The sequence below is a fragment of the Lepidothrix coronata genome, unplaced genomic scaffold (assembly GCF_001604755.1).
Source record: "Lepidothrix coronata isolate B3197 unplaced genomic scaffold, Lepidothrix_coronata-1.0 Scaffold61, whole genome shotgun sequence".
NCBI classification, from domain to species: Eukaryota; Metazoa; Chordata; class Aves; order Passeriformes; family Pipridae; genus Lepidothrix; species Lepidothrix coronata.
The window spans coordinates 4,932,614-4,948,574 of record NW_016690241.1 but is presented as its reverse complement, the minus strand read 5'-3'; the positions used below and the strand labels follow the sequence as shown (position 1 = coordinate 4,948,574).

The 15,961-nt window shown below is 39.9% G+C and overlaps 1 protein-coding gene across 1 annotated transcript in view; it reads right to left on the bottom strand.

Annotated features, from left to right (window-relative positions):
- Positions 1 to 12,897: 12,897 nt before the first annotated feature.
- ACTN2 (actinin alpha 2) overlaps positions 12,898 to 15,961 on the bottom strand; it is a 67,085-nt gene continuing 64,021 nt past the window's right edge. The window contains exons 19-21 of the mRNA XM_017817494.1: positions 15,661 to 15,726; positions 14,616 to 14,774; positions 12,898 to 13,292 (exon numbers count right to left, since the gene is read on the bottom strand). Coding sequence (XP_017672983.1) covers positions 13,134 to 13,292; positions 14,616 to 14,774; positions 15,661 to 15,726 — 384 coding nt within the window. The 3' untranslated portion in view covers positions 12,898 to 13,133. The remainder of the gene's footprint in view (positions 13,293 to 14,615; positions 14,775 to 15,660; positions 15,727 to 15,961) is intronic.

Below are 15,961 nucleotides of genomic sequence, written 5' to 3'. Positions count from 1 at the left end.
CCGCGGCCGCGGGGCCCGCGCGCAGCCCGTGACGCGCGAGCTCCGCCCCGAGCGCGGGCAGGAAGCGCGCGCTGCTCTTGGCCCGAGGGGAGCGTGATCCGCCTGTCACACCCACACAGACAGACACACAGACACAGACACAGACCGACACGCAGACACAGACCGGAGTCTGGTCTGCGAACTAACTCACCGACACAGCTTTAGATGGCCCCGCGGGGATGATTTTGGAACCAGGCAGGGATCAACAAAATGAGTTCTTCCTCATCTTGGGGAGAAGTAGGGCGGGAATGCGTTGTAGGGGAATAATTCTTTCGAACGCAAACGACAAATGTGCTGCAATTATAGGCAAATGTAGTGTTGAGAGGAAACATGTAAATATGCCTTACATAAACTGGAAGTCGGACTTGGCAGCGGCGTATGGATGCGTGTTACTGGCATGTAAACCTGGAAACAAGTTTACACTAAAGGAATTAAGCAAGTTAAAGCACAGTTTGCTTGACAGTCGAACTAAACAAATAAAATGTGCCTCATTTTGACACAGGAATTTCACTTCTGGTGATACATCCTTTCAACTTCTTATATGAGGACTCACCTTTTAAAAGAAATACCTGCCTGTCAGAGTTGCAGAGCGGCCTTGCAATCACGACACTGTGTAGTGAATGTGTGCTTGCCAAGAGTCGGAATAGCTCAAGGGGATAACCATTGCTCTCATTTCATGTTAGTAATGCAAGTGCCAGTAATAAACATGAACAGCATTGTCATTTAAACGAGTTCAGTGATCAAAATGGGAAAAGAAGGGAGTCTGTAAAATGGGTTATCGACCAGCCTTTCCTGTTTTGCTTGCAATATTATTGCATTGCAATAACTTAAGCAAGCAAAGTAAATGATGCAGGTGAAGATGCAGGGACTGCTGGTTCTGTGTTAACAGGAATGAACGGAGGTTGCTTCCCTCCTTCAGGCGCCTGGGCGTCAGCTCTGTGGGGCAACAGTAAAGCCTTCTATCAGCTCAGAGTATGGGTTGCTACTTAATAATGGCTTCTGCATTTTCCCCAGAAAGTCTTTAGGGGACTGAAAATGAATTAAAAGCTGCTAGTGTAGATGATTCCTGGAGGCTAAATATTTACTCTTGAATTTTCTTTTGAGACACAGAAACGGTGGTTACAAAGTCTTTGAGTACAATGTGATCTAGGAACTTTTATAATCAACTGTCACTTTGGTCAATGGTGATTTAAGTGTACAAATTACTGAAAATTTGTTTAAATAATGTATATGCCTAATTCATCTTCAAAAAAAAAAACAGGCAGCCCACAAATTAACTAGACGGTAGTCCAACTTCAGTTGTAGAGGCCACGCTCTGGTTTTGAATGACAGGAGACATTGTTGGAGAGCAGACCTTGCCTCTCAGCAGACCATTGCAGTGATCAGCTTGAGCTCCCACTGCAAAAATGTGTCCCAAAATTCCAGTGTAAGGTGTGGTAGTCTGGAAATGCAGTCTTTAAAAGCCTAACAACAGAAGTTGAATACACTAAACAGAAGCAAAAGTTAGGTACTCCTAGAGAGTTCTTGATTTCATCCCTTTTAAACATAATTTGCATATATTACAGAGATGAACAATGATTTGAGAACCATTCATTGTGAGATTTTAGGGTGTGTATTTCCTTGCTTGACTTTCGGACAGTTTCCAACCTTTTTGTCGTGCCACATAATACTATGAAAATTTCCTCTGGCAGCAATTCAGGTTAAAAAGTTCACTGTCTCCACAGCTGCTTTGTGGTGACAGATCTTTGTACCACAGCTCAGCACGTCCTTGCGTGTGCTGATGCAGTTGTTTGTGTAACTGCTGCAAAGTAGGTCAGTGGGAAAAAAAAAATGCTGAAAATTTGAAGGTGCTTTTGAAAAGGTTCATTTCATATGTCCCATTTCCTTTGCAGTTTCACAACCAGAGTGAACCAGTTTGACTGTGCAGTGCTATGAAAAGTCAGTCCCAGATTCCACCCTGTGCCATCCTCATTTCCATCCTTTTGCTTGTGTGGGTGCTAGACCTTGACCACAATTCTTCTGTAAAGGTCAGTTTTCAGTGGAAACAGGTCTCTGATCCAGTTCATCTGCAGCAGAATGGTCTGCAGAGCTGACACAGAAGCAAGATACACTCAAGAGGCTGAAGAGAAGAGGTTAAAGGTAGCGTTCGTCAAACCAGACAGTCCAACAAAGAAGTATCAACACAGAACTTCAGCCTGAAACTGTTTTGCACTGTTAGAGAATCTCACGTCCCTTTTCTTGGTTTAGTTTCAATGCTGACAGTATTGGACAGTGCTGCTAGAGCATATCCCTACTCTGAGGCTGACACACACCTGCAGTTACCAAAATTTTTGAGCTGTTTCTTTGAGAAGCTCTAATACATGGTGCATTTGCAGGAAACGTTCAAGGATTTGCAGTGAGCATGCCCTGAAGCTTGAAAAATGCTTTTTCTTTGTTGTACAGAGCATTGTTCTTATTTTGCTAAATTAGGCTGTCAAAATACGTTTAATACATTTAAAGCAATACCAGGAGCACCTTAAAGTTGCGGAGCAATGGAGTAAAGCAAGGGAGAACACAAAGATGCCAGCATTCCCATGTGTGAGAAACCTGACCTTAACATTGTTGGGAATTAGTCCTATTTAAACATCAGATGCAGACATGGTTTCACTCATGCAAACATCATGGTGAGAGTCTGGATTGCTGAAGGTGGTTATAAGTGGTGGTTCAGTAAAGCTAACATCTTCTTACTTGCAACAAGATTAAATCCAAATTAATATCCTTAGCAAAAAAAAATTAAAAATCAGTACGTGAGATCAAGTCCTGGTATTTCAAGTATCTTTGAAGGTATTTTCAAAACACCGCTTTCCCCAACTCCTCCCACACACACAGCGAAACTCACAGATCTTTTAAAACCAGGTAGCATTTGAGGCAAACAAAGCCATCTTCGTATTTTAATTTTTTTTCCATGCCAAGGATCTGCTTCACCAGTTTGTTACTCTACTTGCACACACATGTAGTTAAATAGCATATTGACCTTATGCATGTGTAAGATCAAACACAGGGGTTTAGCCCACTCTTTCAGCTTTTGGGGTTGTGTTTTAAATATGTCCATAATATTAATTACAAAAATATGCCTTTCATTCCCATATTATCTGCCTTTATTCCTAAGGATGCAGTTCCCATGGGTTATTCACATAAGTAATCTTTATTTTAACAAGAACAGGGGGATTATATATGTTACTAAAGAACAGTCGTATTTCAGAGAATTATATACAAGCAAAGCATTCACAACTCCATGCCAAAGTCTGAAGAAGAAAACAGATTAATCTGATTTCAGACCACAGCTCTTGGACACTCTGGTCACTTACCACTTGTACTGTTTTGCTGCAGCTGGATTCTTGCCCTATTTTGGCTAACTAAATTACACAATGTGTTTTTTATTTTATTTTCAGAATTTCCTCTAAGCTTAAGAATTGCTATTTCTTTTTAATAATTTTGTAGAGGGTAATTTTTTTATGATCCAAATACAAATTATCTCTTCCATTTAAGCCAAATTATGATCTTAACATTTTTCTTCCAGAATCAAAATGTTACGAGAAACCAAAAGAAAGCTGAGTGTTTCAAGATCAATTCTAAGCACACTCCAAATGCCAAAATAGCCTGATTAAGATGCACAGCTCAGAGGAATACCAACAAATTTAATCTACTGTCATAGGTTGAAATTGGCCCCCCTTTGAGAGTTTGGAGGGGCTCAGAGGTGATTGGGTGCCAGGGCAGTGTTCCCTGGAGAGCCAGTCACCGTCCATGTTGTTCACTTCTGCTCAAAATCATATATCACAGCACCAGAAGCTGTTGGCAGTGTTGTGCTGTTGTTGTCTGCTGCTCAACATTGAGCTCAGAGAATAAGAAAATGTTTTGTCGTAGATGTGCATAAGAATCTTGGTTTCTTTCTCCCCATTAGATCAGCTGAGCTGCACTGCCCCTGCCCAGGGCAGGACAACATCTGCTCTGGATGAGTCCGGAGTGGTTATGGAAACAGGTTTCTGAAGGTACCTCCTGTTCTATTTTTTGTTGGCAGAGCTTCTTGCTTATGTTGCCAGACATGTACAAGCTGAGGGCCTAAAGCAGGCCATTTCATGCAGGCATGAAGTTCTACATCCAACAGACAGTGCCTCAAAAAACCAGTCAGGGCTGCAGGTCTCAGTGAAGGAGAGCTGAAAAGCCTTGGTGACAGAGTAGGTGTGAGGGTCATGGCAAGGCAGGTGGGAGCAGTAACCTCACAGGCAATGAGGCAATCCTGCCTTAGCCAAAACAGAAGAGCAGGTCTGTCAATGCTACCAGGTTCAGCCCACATTCCAGTGATCGCTAAACAATCCATCAGCAGGAGATTATAGATTAGACAATATGTTCATACAATATAGCTCAAGCAAGGAGTGAGGATAAGGGCCTGAGCTAAATGCTAATGGATGGGAGGTGCAGGGGTGGAGGTCTGATATGTAGCTGCTGAGGGCAGTTGGAGCCTGATGGTGTTCTTAGGGCTGTACCAGTAGATAGATGAGCTTAGAGATACAGACACAAGCAGCTGAGGGGGACTGTCAGAGCACAAGCCCTAGGCATACTCTTGCTGCCTGTGAACTATAAATGGGATTACACTCCTCCTGGCAAGGACATCAGTTTGTGTTCAACACAGCTTGAGATCTATGAAAATGTGTCTAATAAGAAGGACTGTAGAAGGTTTAGCCAACTTGGAAAGGTGAACAATGAAAAGTACAGACATAGCCAAGTAGTGCAGCCATCTGCATCCTGGTAGCACAGACACAGCACAACAGGGCAGAGAAGAGGGACATGTGCGGGTCATATGATGTGTGAGTGGCCCTGGAGAGCTTCCAGCAGTGCCTCCGGCTGTCAGGCATGACTCCATCCCAGGGAGTGAGCAGCCTCCGTTATATCGCTTTCTTTCATTGAACAGCAAACCTTGTAAGACTCTTTTGCAAGAGCATTGAAAATCCTTCTGTGTAAAATACCTTGGAAGATCCTCTGAGCTTTCTCTAATTTACACAAACAATCCTGTATGTCATCAACAATCTGCTAGAAAAGCATGTTTTATAGGCAATTCTCTTTCCTTCAAAGGACTTCAAAACTGCACCATTCATTCAGTTTGTTTTAAAGTCTAACCTGCTAGCTTTCAACACTTTGTAGAAATTGCATATGATCACAGACATAGCAGTGACATTTTCCCTACCCTTTCTACAGGCAATCACCATCTCCGTGTTCTTCACAGGGGTTTGAGCAATACTATCTCCACCCAGGCAAACAATTCATTCTAGGCAGAAGAGCAGAAATAGAGGGGAGAAGTAAGCTGGTGAGGCCAGGAGCAAGGAAACAGCAGTAAGGATTTAAGTCCCAGACATGAGCTAGGAAAGAAGTTCAAGGAACCACTTCCAGAAATATGAATCCTTCAAGAGAACTGTTTTTGCTGTAAATATTAACGACTCTTCAAATCAACATATTAAATGAAAGAAATATGCAAGTGGCATAATGATATAAACTTACTAGACAGAAAAAAATTAATGCTGAAAGTGTTGTGTGTGAATGTGAATGAAGAAATGAAGAAACACTCAGAAATGATGTTGGTTTTAAATCTTGCCCAAGCTTCAGGAATTAAATTGTGAGGAAGAAGCAGCCTCTTACATCTGCAAGCACTAGCAAGAGCATGAGCAAGAGACACTGAGAGGGAACACTGCCTTAGGGCAGAGTCCTTCCTTAGTTATCAGTAACATATATTTACATTAAAAAAAATATGCCCAGAGTGTACTTTTTCATCCTAAAGGCCTAATATTTCCACCCTGTTCATTACTGATACCAGTCAGGTCTTATTTTTGGTCAGCTTTTCAACTTGGAAGTGAAAAGTTTCTTCTGTAGCCTACAATTATTCCCTTTGGGTTTTTTTGACATCTCTTTTTTTTGTCTAGTCAAGAGACAAAAGACTTAGTTTTGGGCCTTTACACTTGTAAAGCCTGAAATACGTTAAGCAATTTAAGATCTGCTGACAAGTCCTCAGAAGTATCTATTAGCATTGCTACATCCCGTTAGCATTTTCCAGGTACATTTCCCAACTGTTTCTTGGATCAGGAACAGTCTTTATACGCTGTACAACCTCTCATATCAGTGACTTGAGCTTGTAGGTACCATTAGAGGGTTGCAAGAGAAAGTAGATCTGAGTCTCCCTGTATATTCTGGCGCATGAAAATACTGTGTAGTATTCTTCTCTTCTCTCCTATTTGCATTTCTACATGCAGGCAGGGCAGGGACATTGGGAGCTGATAAAGCTACCAGGAGGGTACGAAGAGGGTACAAGCTGGGGAATAGGTTAATCAGGCTAAAGTCTCCTGTCCCTCCCCTCTTTATTGTGTAGAGCTAAACTCACTGCAAGCTCCTGGGTTTTGATGCCAGAAGGTGCTGGTGGAATAATCTGTGGTTTATATCTTAAATTTTCATGTGGTATACAAATGTCTTTCAATATGTAGCTGGTGGCTGGGGAGGCATACTATCATTCCTGTCTATTGAAGGGTCTAATAAGGACTCCTGGAGTAGCAGGTAAAGCTGAAAGATACTAAATGAAACCAAATTGAATAGTACTTCATTTATTGCCTTAGTACAAATCAACTGCATTCTGATCAAGCAGAAATAAAGTGTCTCCCATTAAAATCCGATTCAAGACAGCCTTGAGATCATTAAACTAGATTTAAGTTAACATCTCCAGTCAGAAACATTTAAGCTTGAAAGGACTGTTGTTAAAAGCAGGAAAAGGGCAGTGGCAGACAAGGGCTGGTGACTGAGTTAGAAGGCAAAGGAATCTGCAAAGAGACAGTAACGCTGGCAGGAAGGGAGGTGCCTTCTCGGAAAAGCCAAAGGAATGGCCACTGCTAAAGGCAATCCTGTCTGCAGGACACTTTGGTCAAAGGCCACCATCATAAAAGGGAGTAGGGACCCTGAACAGGGTATTGCCATAAGGAGCTATTCCAAAACGACTTCAGTAGAATATTTATTTCACTATAGCCATTCCAGTTGTTCTTTGCAAATAAAGCCACTTGAGCCACCTGTGTTCATGGTCTGGCTTGAAGAAACAATGAGTCTTATAGAATATCTTCCCAAGCGCTCAGAAGAGGCAGAGTGTTAGGGCAGTCAGATGGGATCAATCATAAATGAATGTTTTTAGTTTTTCATGCTCAATATGAAAAAGCCAGTTATTCATTTTTTATGGAAGGAAGGGTTTTGCACAACCATAATCAAAATATATAATTTGGAGTGCTGTTGGGCAGTCTTTTTAAGTTTAGATGGCTGATAGAAATGTTTTATTTGATTGATAGAAATGTTTGATTGTTAAGAAAAAGAATTAAAAGTGTTAAAAAATGTTGTCTTTTTTTATATATAATGTTTACGTTGGTCTATTTGCCACAAGCATAATTTCAGCTTCTTACAAGTGCATATGCAACTATAGTCAAGTGAAAAATGGGGAAAAAATTAAATATAATACAGTGGCTAAGGAATGTAATGATAACTGTACATTTTTATTTAAAGATCAAAATACTGACATTTCAGCCCCTTCTTCCACAAGTCACTTCAGATAATGAGACAGTTATTTCCAAGTGGCAAAAGTGTTTGCTGGACAATGTGGGTGCTTGCCAGCTTGCTGTGGCAAATCAAGCCTTATCACCTTCCATTAGCAAATAACAACAGTTAGAGCTGCCATTGAGTGTTGTCCCTAGGTAATGCACAAATAACAGTAAGACTGTTATTCAGCATGCCACACAATATTAAATTCTATGTCTTTGGTTTAATGACAGTGGCAGTAGATAGGACCTCAGGGATGTAGTGTCTGACAGCGTTGTGTCTCTTGTACATGTTCATCACACTCATCTGGGCACCCAACAAACATGACTGGGTGTCTGATTTTCATTTAAATAGCTTTGCTAAAGAGTTTGTTAAAACTGGGACTGGGGTTTATTTCACGGGACGTAGGATTTCTTCTCTCTTGGATTGCCTGCATTTTGCAAGCATCCTTCAGAAAGTTGGCACCATGTCCACATGAAGAAAATAAGGTTATTAATTCTGGCAGGTTAAGTATAAACAGATAATCAAGGAAATCAAAAAGACTTTGAAGAGCAGTTTGCAAAAGATAAAAGAAAGACAAGTAAATGTTTTTTTCAAGCATATCCAATAGCCTGCTGGAGAATTTATAGATGCAGTAGGTCCCACTGAGAGGAATACAAAAAGCTCTCAGAGGAAATATTACTTTATCAGAAAAACAGACTAAATTTTGGCATCAGTGTGCAGTGTTCCACAAGTTCATGATCCACAAATTACTGGCAGCTCAGAGACTTTTTGGGCGCACATGGCCACACACTGTCTCGCTTTTACATTTTTCCATTATTCCTCCTGTTGGTAATGGTCAGGGCCAGGATACAAGTCTGAACAAGGTGTTCGATACAGCCATTCTATGCCTTTCTGTGGAGCTTTTATTTTCTTTTAAATTACATTAATTTGGTGTGCCTGTCTTGACAGTTCCATTCAAATCAAGGCCAAACTTGCTGGCAACTGATGTAAATATTTCTTTTAGTCTTATCAGCAGACTAGCTAAAACCTGAAATGGGACCTTCAGTGTTTGAGCCAAGAGAGCTCTTCTATACCTGGGCTTCTGACACAAGTATCCATTATGCAGCTGGAAGGCTCCAGCTCTGGAGAGCACATAAGATAACCACTCCTCCCAAGGACAATGCTCAAGGGCATTTTTCACTTGGAGTATTAACAGGTGTCCTGAAAGGAAGAAAGTTTCCATGAGTTAAGGCCAAATAAAGCAGCCAGGTTTTGAAACAGAACAGCCAGGTGCAAGTAATCGAGGGATAGTGGGGTGTTAAAATAGCCTCAGGACTTCTATCCTCTTAGGACATTCATCCAGTATATTTGATTTCCAAGTAATTAAAGCAATATGCTGATAATCAAATTTGTGCAAAGCAGTATTATAAATGCTAATGACATTTCCCAAAACCTAGCAAATTGGCAGAGGAATTTCTTTTTAAGATTAGTATATGAAATCCTGGTCAAGCTCATATATGGAAAAGACTGGGCTTATTGTTTAATATAACACTTGATTAATGAGGGAAATTAGTAACAGTCCACATACTGGCTCAAGCTTTGTTGTCTGCACATAAATGTTCTTTTGTTGTGAATAATAAAGGCATTTCAGTGAAAGTGGGTGGCTAGGCCCCTAATTCCACAGTTACCCAATCACTTTAAGGTAATGTAAATATAGGCTGCTGCTCGAGGGGATAATCTACCATTCTAAGCACCCTAGATATGTATTCCCAGCCAGCATGGTAACTAGACATGGGAACTGTTCTATTTATAAATAAAGAGGATCATGGAAAAAGTGGAGATAGACTTGTCCTTTGTGGTGGCAGCCCACAACTTGGCTTAAAATTAGAAAGGAATAACATATTTTAAAAAGAGACTAATATGAAATAAAATCCAGCTTAGAACAGTCAGTTTTCCTAGATAAAAATATTTGGTCTGACACAAGTAGAAATCTCACCAGAACGTACTAGCAAACAACTGTCTATAATGCAGACTTAACACTGCTGGTGGCTCCTCAAATAAAATGCCCTCTGAACATAAGCAGAAGATAGACTGATGCACAAGCAAATAAGTGCACAGGTTGTTAACCATAAAACTTGGGGAAGAGGGACACGGGTAATGAACAGGTATTATTTTCTCATTTAAATATTACTGGAACTGTTTGTAGAAGCCCACCAAAAAATATTGATGCCATTACAGTGCTGGAAACATGCTCCTAATGGCCTGTTCATACACTAGCAATAATTGAACAATTACTTCCTTCCAGAATTCTCTCAACCACAAGGTATTTAAGTTGAGAAAGAAAACTGCTTACCATCCAAATCCATGAATAACCTGAATAAAAGATCATGGTCTCCTCCAAGAATTGGGAAACTGAACAACAGGATGTTCTCTGATGAAAATACAAGCTGCTAGGAGCGGTTCTGCTCCAAACCTTTTGTGGTCAGTGAGTAAGAAAAGCAACATTGGAAACTATGTACAAAGAAAGGAAGTATAAAGGTAACATAGAGGTGACACCAGATTTCTAAATGCATCAGCACCTTTCTAAAATCACTATCTGAAAATTATAACTATAAAATCAAGATTATCTTGGCAGGAAGGTTTTCAAATAACTGTTTTGTCCATGTAAAGTCACAGAAGACATTATCTGTATTACAGTCATTAAGGCAACTTAAAACGTTACTGACTTTTTGAATTGTAAGTTATTCTATAACCTTCATTCACATGATCCTCAAAATAATGATGTACCTTCACCCTTTGAGCCTTGATTTGGCCCCTGTGATTGGCATACCCATTACCCTGAACTCAGTTACTGGACTTTTTTGTAGTAAAACTAGTTTGCTGCCAGAATTGAGTAAATAGAAAACACCATTGCATTGATTCCTAGTGTGAAGAGTGATCCTGAAGAAATATACAAATGCCATCTCCTGAAAATGGAGCCTTAGAGGAAAAGGAAATCTCTCGGTAAAACCCATAGCCCTGGAAAGTGACCACAGAATATTTTAAAGAACCTTGAGGTTTACCCTCTATAGGGTAAAATAGCACAGTTTACTTATATTGATGGAGGAAATCACTTTATGACACTTCTTCATTTTACATGAAAGGCATATTAATATGGTATAACATTTTTTGGACAAGTATAGATGGATAATTAATCCCTGCAGCTCTCTGATACTGGTTCTTTTGACTCTAGAAACTAGAAACTTGATATAGGATTGAAAAAATTGCTTTGCAAAAGTCTTTTTCTCTTGCTGCTGATAACATTATCTCTCATATGCTTTGATCAACAGAACATTTAGCTAAAGAAGGAGTTTAGAAGTCCCTTCCATACATATCAAAAATAGGAATAATATCACAATATAAAAATTAGCAGGTAGAGAACATGAACAACACATGTTGGAAGTGTTAGATATAAACTGTCTCTCTGTCAATTTTTAGCATAATCCTGCCTGTAGCACTGAGATTTCGCTTTTGTGCCACATTTGGAAGCTCAGTGTTTTATTCTTCCAGTTGCATTAAACTGTGACAATGAGAGATATATAGAGTTATTTTTTACTAGGATTCAGTCTGTTCAGCAGCCATTTAGCTGGAAATGGCATTGCTTTAAGGCAGAGTTTCCTGACTTAGTTTGTACAGGCACTGTCATCACAGAAAGAAACGGCCCTGCATCATGTCAGTATCGGCCATGGCAGTAGCAACTTACGGCTGTGTGCAAGGCTGCACATGCACTGTAGGAGATATGATCCTAGCCCTAGGAAGTCCTCTGCTGGCCTTTGAACACAAGGTGGAGGAGGAAGAGGTATTTGATCATTGCCTGTCTCCTCTGGGATTGTTTTGAAATTGCTCTCACTCCATGCACCTTACCTGCAGGTGCCTACTTTAGCACTGAAATGACACACAGATTTTTAATGTTTGCCATCCTTAGATTTCCAAACAAAGGCGAGTGAAAGCACCATTTAATACTTAACATCTGCTTTTTTGCATGAGGAAAAAGAGAGATATAGGAAAGTTAAGGCCAGCATCTTCAAAAGCATTAGTGCCTAAGTCTCATGGAAATCAATCTAAGCTTGGAGTCTAACAAGCTATGGACATTTGTGCTCAGGTGACCTAAATGGAAACTCTCCCACTCATTCTGAGATCCATCTTTCTTCATGAAACCATACCTGTCCCTGCAGCACATAGCAATTGTTGTTCATGGAAACACAATGTATTGGAATGCACAACATACTTTTTTTGAACTTTTAGCATCTGAAAACTCCTTTGATGTTCAGAAATGTTTCCAGTTCTTAGAGGGAACCACTAGATAATTGACAATAACAGAGTCTCATAAGGTTTTGAAAAGCAGACTTTATTTAATAGGCACATCATTGCTTTAATAGCACTGGGCTGCACAGCTCACTTCACCATTTGTAAATGGTTTTTTTTGATTACATTGCATTTCCTCAGTGTCAGTAGGATTCAAGTAAAAAAGTTACTGCTTTTACTTCTCTATGATTTCTCAAGATGGAAAAAGAACAGTAAACAACTAGCACACAGGAGCAGAATGCAGACAGAACTGCCTGTGACGCAGTAGAAGACAAACTGAATTTTTTGCACTGAACAGTTAAAGCTGCAAGACAACCACTCTACATTTGCTCAGATGGGAGTTTGCAATATGCAGGATAGAGATGAATGTTGCCCACTAATACATATAATAATGCATTCTTATACTGAGAAACAAATACTGTTCAACACAGACAAGAATGAGGGTTTCAAAACAGAACAGTTCACATGAAATTAGCTTCCTTCTTATTTCCGATTATAAAAGTTGTACTCCCTCAGCTGTAAAAGTTAAAGGCCTAAAAGAAAAGTACTGCTTACAGAACTCTAAATCTGCAATTTAAAGAGCTTTTCCCCCCTATATTACAATCCTTTGTGACAAAAGCATAGCATTCTGGATTATTTTTGTAATTAAGTAGTTTACTTGGTTGTTATATTTCTTCCCTGAAAAACTGCATTTTAATATTTTATTAAATTCCACCGGTAGAAGCATACAAAATCAGAAATCATGAGAGGAAAATAGTATTGCTCTACAAAAGAAAAAAGCGTGACTTCTAACATACTTGTAGGAACATTGTAAAAGAAGCGCATATGGCATTGAAACATTTTGAAAATGGATAAATATTTTGTGAGTTCTTATGTTTTACATTCTATTTTCTGAATGGATATTTTCAAAGTTATTATCTTGAGATTTTTTTAAATATATTTTAATATATTTTCTAGCATCGTATAGGACAGACAACCTAAAACCAACAAGGCAGATATCTAGCGTGCTGCACACTTCAGTATACACCAGTTAGTTACTAGCACTTTACACTGACGGTACCCTACTGTGTTTGTAAAACTTGTTTTTAAATCAGCTTGTCAAAGCTTTTGAGAAGCAATCTGGGCGATAAGGTGGGTATTTTTAGTGTCTACCATGAATGAGGCCAATTACAGAATCAGAGGTCGCTCTCTCCGTACAGTGCTGATGAAAAAGAGGTGTAATCCAGAGCCCCAGGAACAGAGCCTGGGCCGGTGTACGGAGGCATTCTCTTGATGCAGTACTGAGCCTGCTCAGGAGGCAGTTCTCGGCGCAACTCATCTGCCAGGATATAAGGCTGGGAGGGGGAAAAGCATTGACAAATTCAGTATGTATTCTTCAAAGACACAATATTTTTTTTTTTCTGTAGCTGTGACTAATAAATTTGGACATCCTGCCTATTTTTCTGAGACCAGATATTTTCCCTGGTAAATTCCATCCCTAATTATGAGTTGAAGTGGACAAGTCTACCAACAAACTGATTAGGTCAAAATGCAGTCTCGGGGTATGTGACTGTGCACATTAGCTACCAAGCACTGTGCAGCCGCGGGTAGGCTGCTATTGATACAGCTCATCCCGACATAGTCAGGATCTCAGAAGTGCACTACTGCCCCTTCTGCAGTGACAGGACAGACACAGATGGTTCCCGTTAGTTTCAAGATTCTAATATATGTGTAGTGAAAGATGTATTATTATTCTTAATGGTTTGCATTTATGATATGAGGGATACCCTCTGTTAACAGACTTGACGTTGCTTAAAATAGCAGTGTAATGAAAACCATTTTTTCCTGAGACCATCTTCCACATGAATTGCTACTGAGTACGTGTCTGGAATTCAAAATGTGGTCCACATTAACTGAGATCACAAAATCAATACAAACAGGCAGAATGAGAAAATCAATAGAGCGAGCTTGGGCAAATAGACCTGTGCTGCTGTGATCTCTCCTTTCTGCACAGCACAGGATTGGTTTCCTGGCAGCACTGTTTATGGCCCTGACTCCTCCAGAAGCTCTTGTGTTGCCATTATATACCCTCTCATCTTCATACACCACTCACCAGTGGATCTGGCAGTGGGCAGGAAAGTATGCCAAATTCAGGAGCTTCTCCCACAAACCCTGTAACTAGGGCCTCCTGCTTCTGGCTCCTCCTGGGATAGGGGTACACCACATTGCATTGCCCTGTTGAATGAGCTGTTTGGTCACAACATGGCTCAAAATTAGGTAAAGTCTTGTGCAACTGACCCAGGCTATGTTCCAGACGCCCAAACTTCGCATTGAAACATCCAGACAACAGCATGAAAGGCAGAAGGAGTTCCCCTCTAATCAAGGATGTTGTGTGGAAATAGCCTGATGTACAATATATCCATTATACAGACCAACTGTCCAAGTCTTGTCTAAGATGTCTGATTTTGTGTTTGCTCTCTGGGATATGAGAATACATGGACCAAGCCTTGTATTCTGCACCTGTTTTAGGTAAGAATCCAAGCAAAACAAAAAGGCAAGTGCTTTCTCTGAAGTTTTACAAACTGCAAACAAAGCTTCACTATTACTAAAAGGCTTGTATAAGAAGGGCTAAAGGGGAAAGCTGTTGAATCCTTACAGCCAGCAGCATGGTGACTGACCTTATCTGAAGCCAGGATTCTGAAGGAAGCTATCACTTGCTCAGCTGTGTCTGTGTCTGCTGTTTCTCTGGTCATGAAGTCAATGAAGGACTGGAAAGTGACGGTTCCTTGCCCATTGGGGTCAACCAGAGACATGATTCGGGCAAACTCAGCTTCACCCTTTCACAGAATCCAAAACAAAAAATGGTCACCGTAATATCAATCTCCAGCAGCCCGAACTTCTCATGAACCAGTCAGAACCACTGGTTACTGACCCTTTAAAGCATTTTACTGACTTAGGAACATCAACGTCAGAGTTGATGAAATCTGGGATCTTAAATGCCCACCCCTCTTTTGTAAAAAGGACTGTACTTTTGAAAAATGTATCCTTTGTCCTAACTACCGAGTATGTACCTTTCAATTAACTGTCTCCAGTTTCTCTCCCTCCTACCCTCCCTCAGTGCCTGTTTAACTTGTTTTAACTTAACACTTCATTTTCCACCTCATTCTAAAACCATTGTAAATTTAGGTACCACACAGGAAGGTGAAACAATAGCCCAAGAAGCAGTGTACTTGCAGACCCACTGAACTAAGAGAGGGAACAATTCTGAAAATTTCGTGCCAAATGCATGTCAATTTAACTAAGGATGATCATTTTGTTTGGGTGAATTTGGGAGGAAATTTTTAGAATAAGTAATTGAAGCAAAGAAAATGCAACTCCCAAAGCAAGTTTATGAAAATTAAACAGTAACAAACTCATTCTTCATCATGCAGATAGAAAAGGATAAGTTTAAAAAAAAATAATTTAGTAACTCCTAATTTCAACTTTTAAATTTTCCTTAATTCAAAGAGCAATGCATTGGACCACAGAATATGGTTTTCAAGTGTCTAGTTTTAACTTCCCTTTTAACCATTTGAAGTTAGAGAAAAAACAAAGAAACAAGAAAATAGTATCTCTTGTGTAATTATATTAGTATTCTGTCTATTTAAACAAGCGTTAGTGTCGCTGTGGTTAATATTATAGCTATAAGCAGAATCAGTTGACATTGTTTCTTAAAACTCATACCAAATCATAACCCATTGAAATTAAGCAAGCTCTGAAATCATCATGGTCCATCAATCCATTCTTCCTCTATTGACCAAAACAATGTAAGGAATATAGAAGGGAAGGTTTGAAGAATCCCAGGCAATTTCCAGAGAGATGACGAGTTTAGACCATTGGCATATTGGATCCAGAGCATGAACAGTATTCATTGATGTTGCCCGATCAGGTCACCAGAATCATCATCAGTTTTAGAAGAGGAAGAAGTAACTAACATATTACACGCAGGAAACAGACATTTTCACCACAAAAAGTAACATCAGGA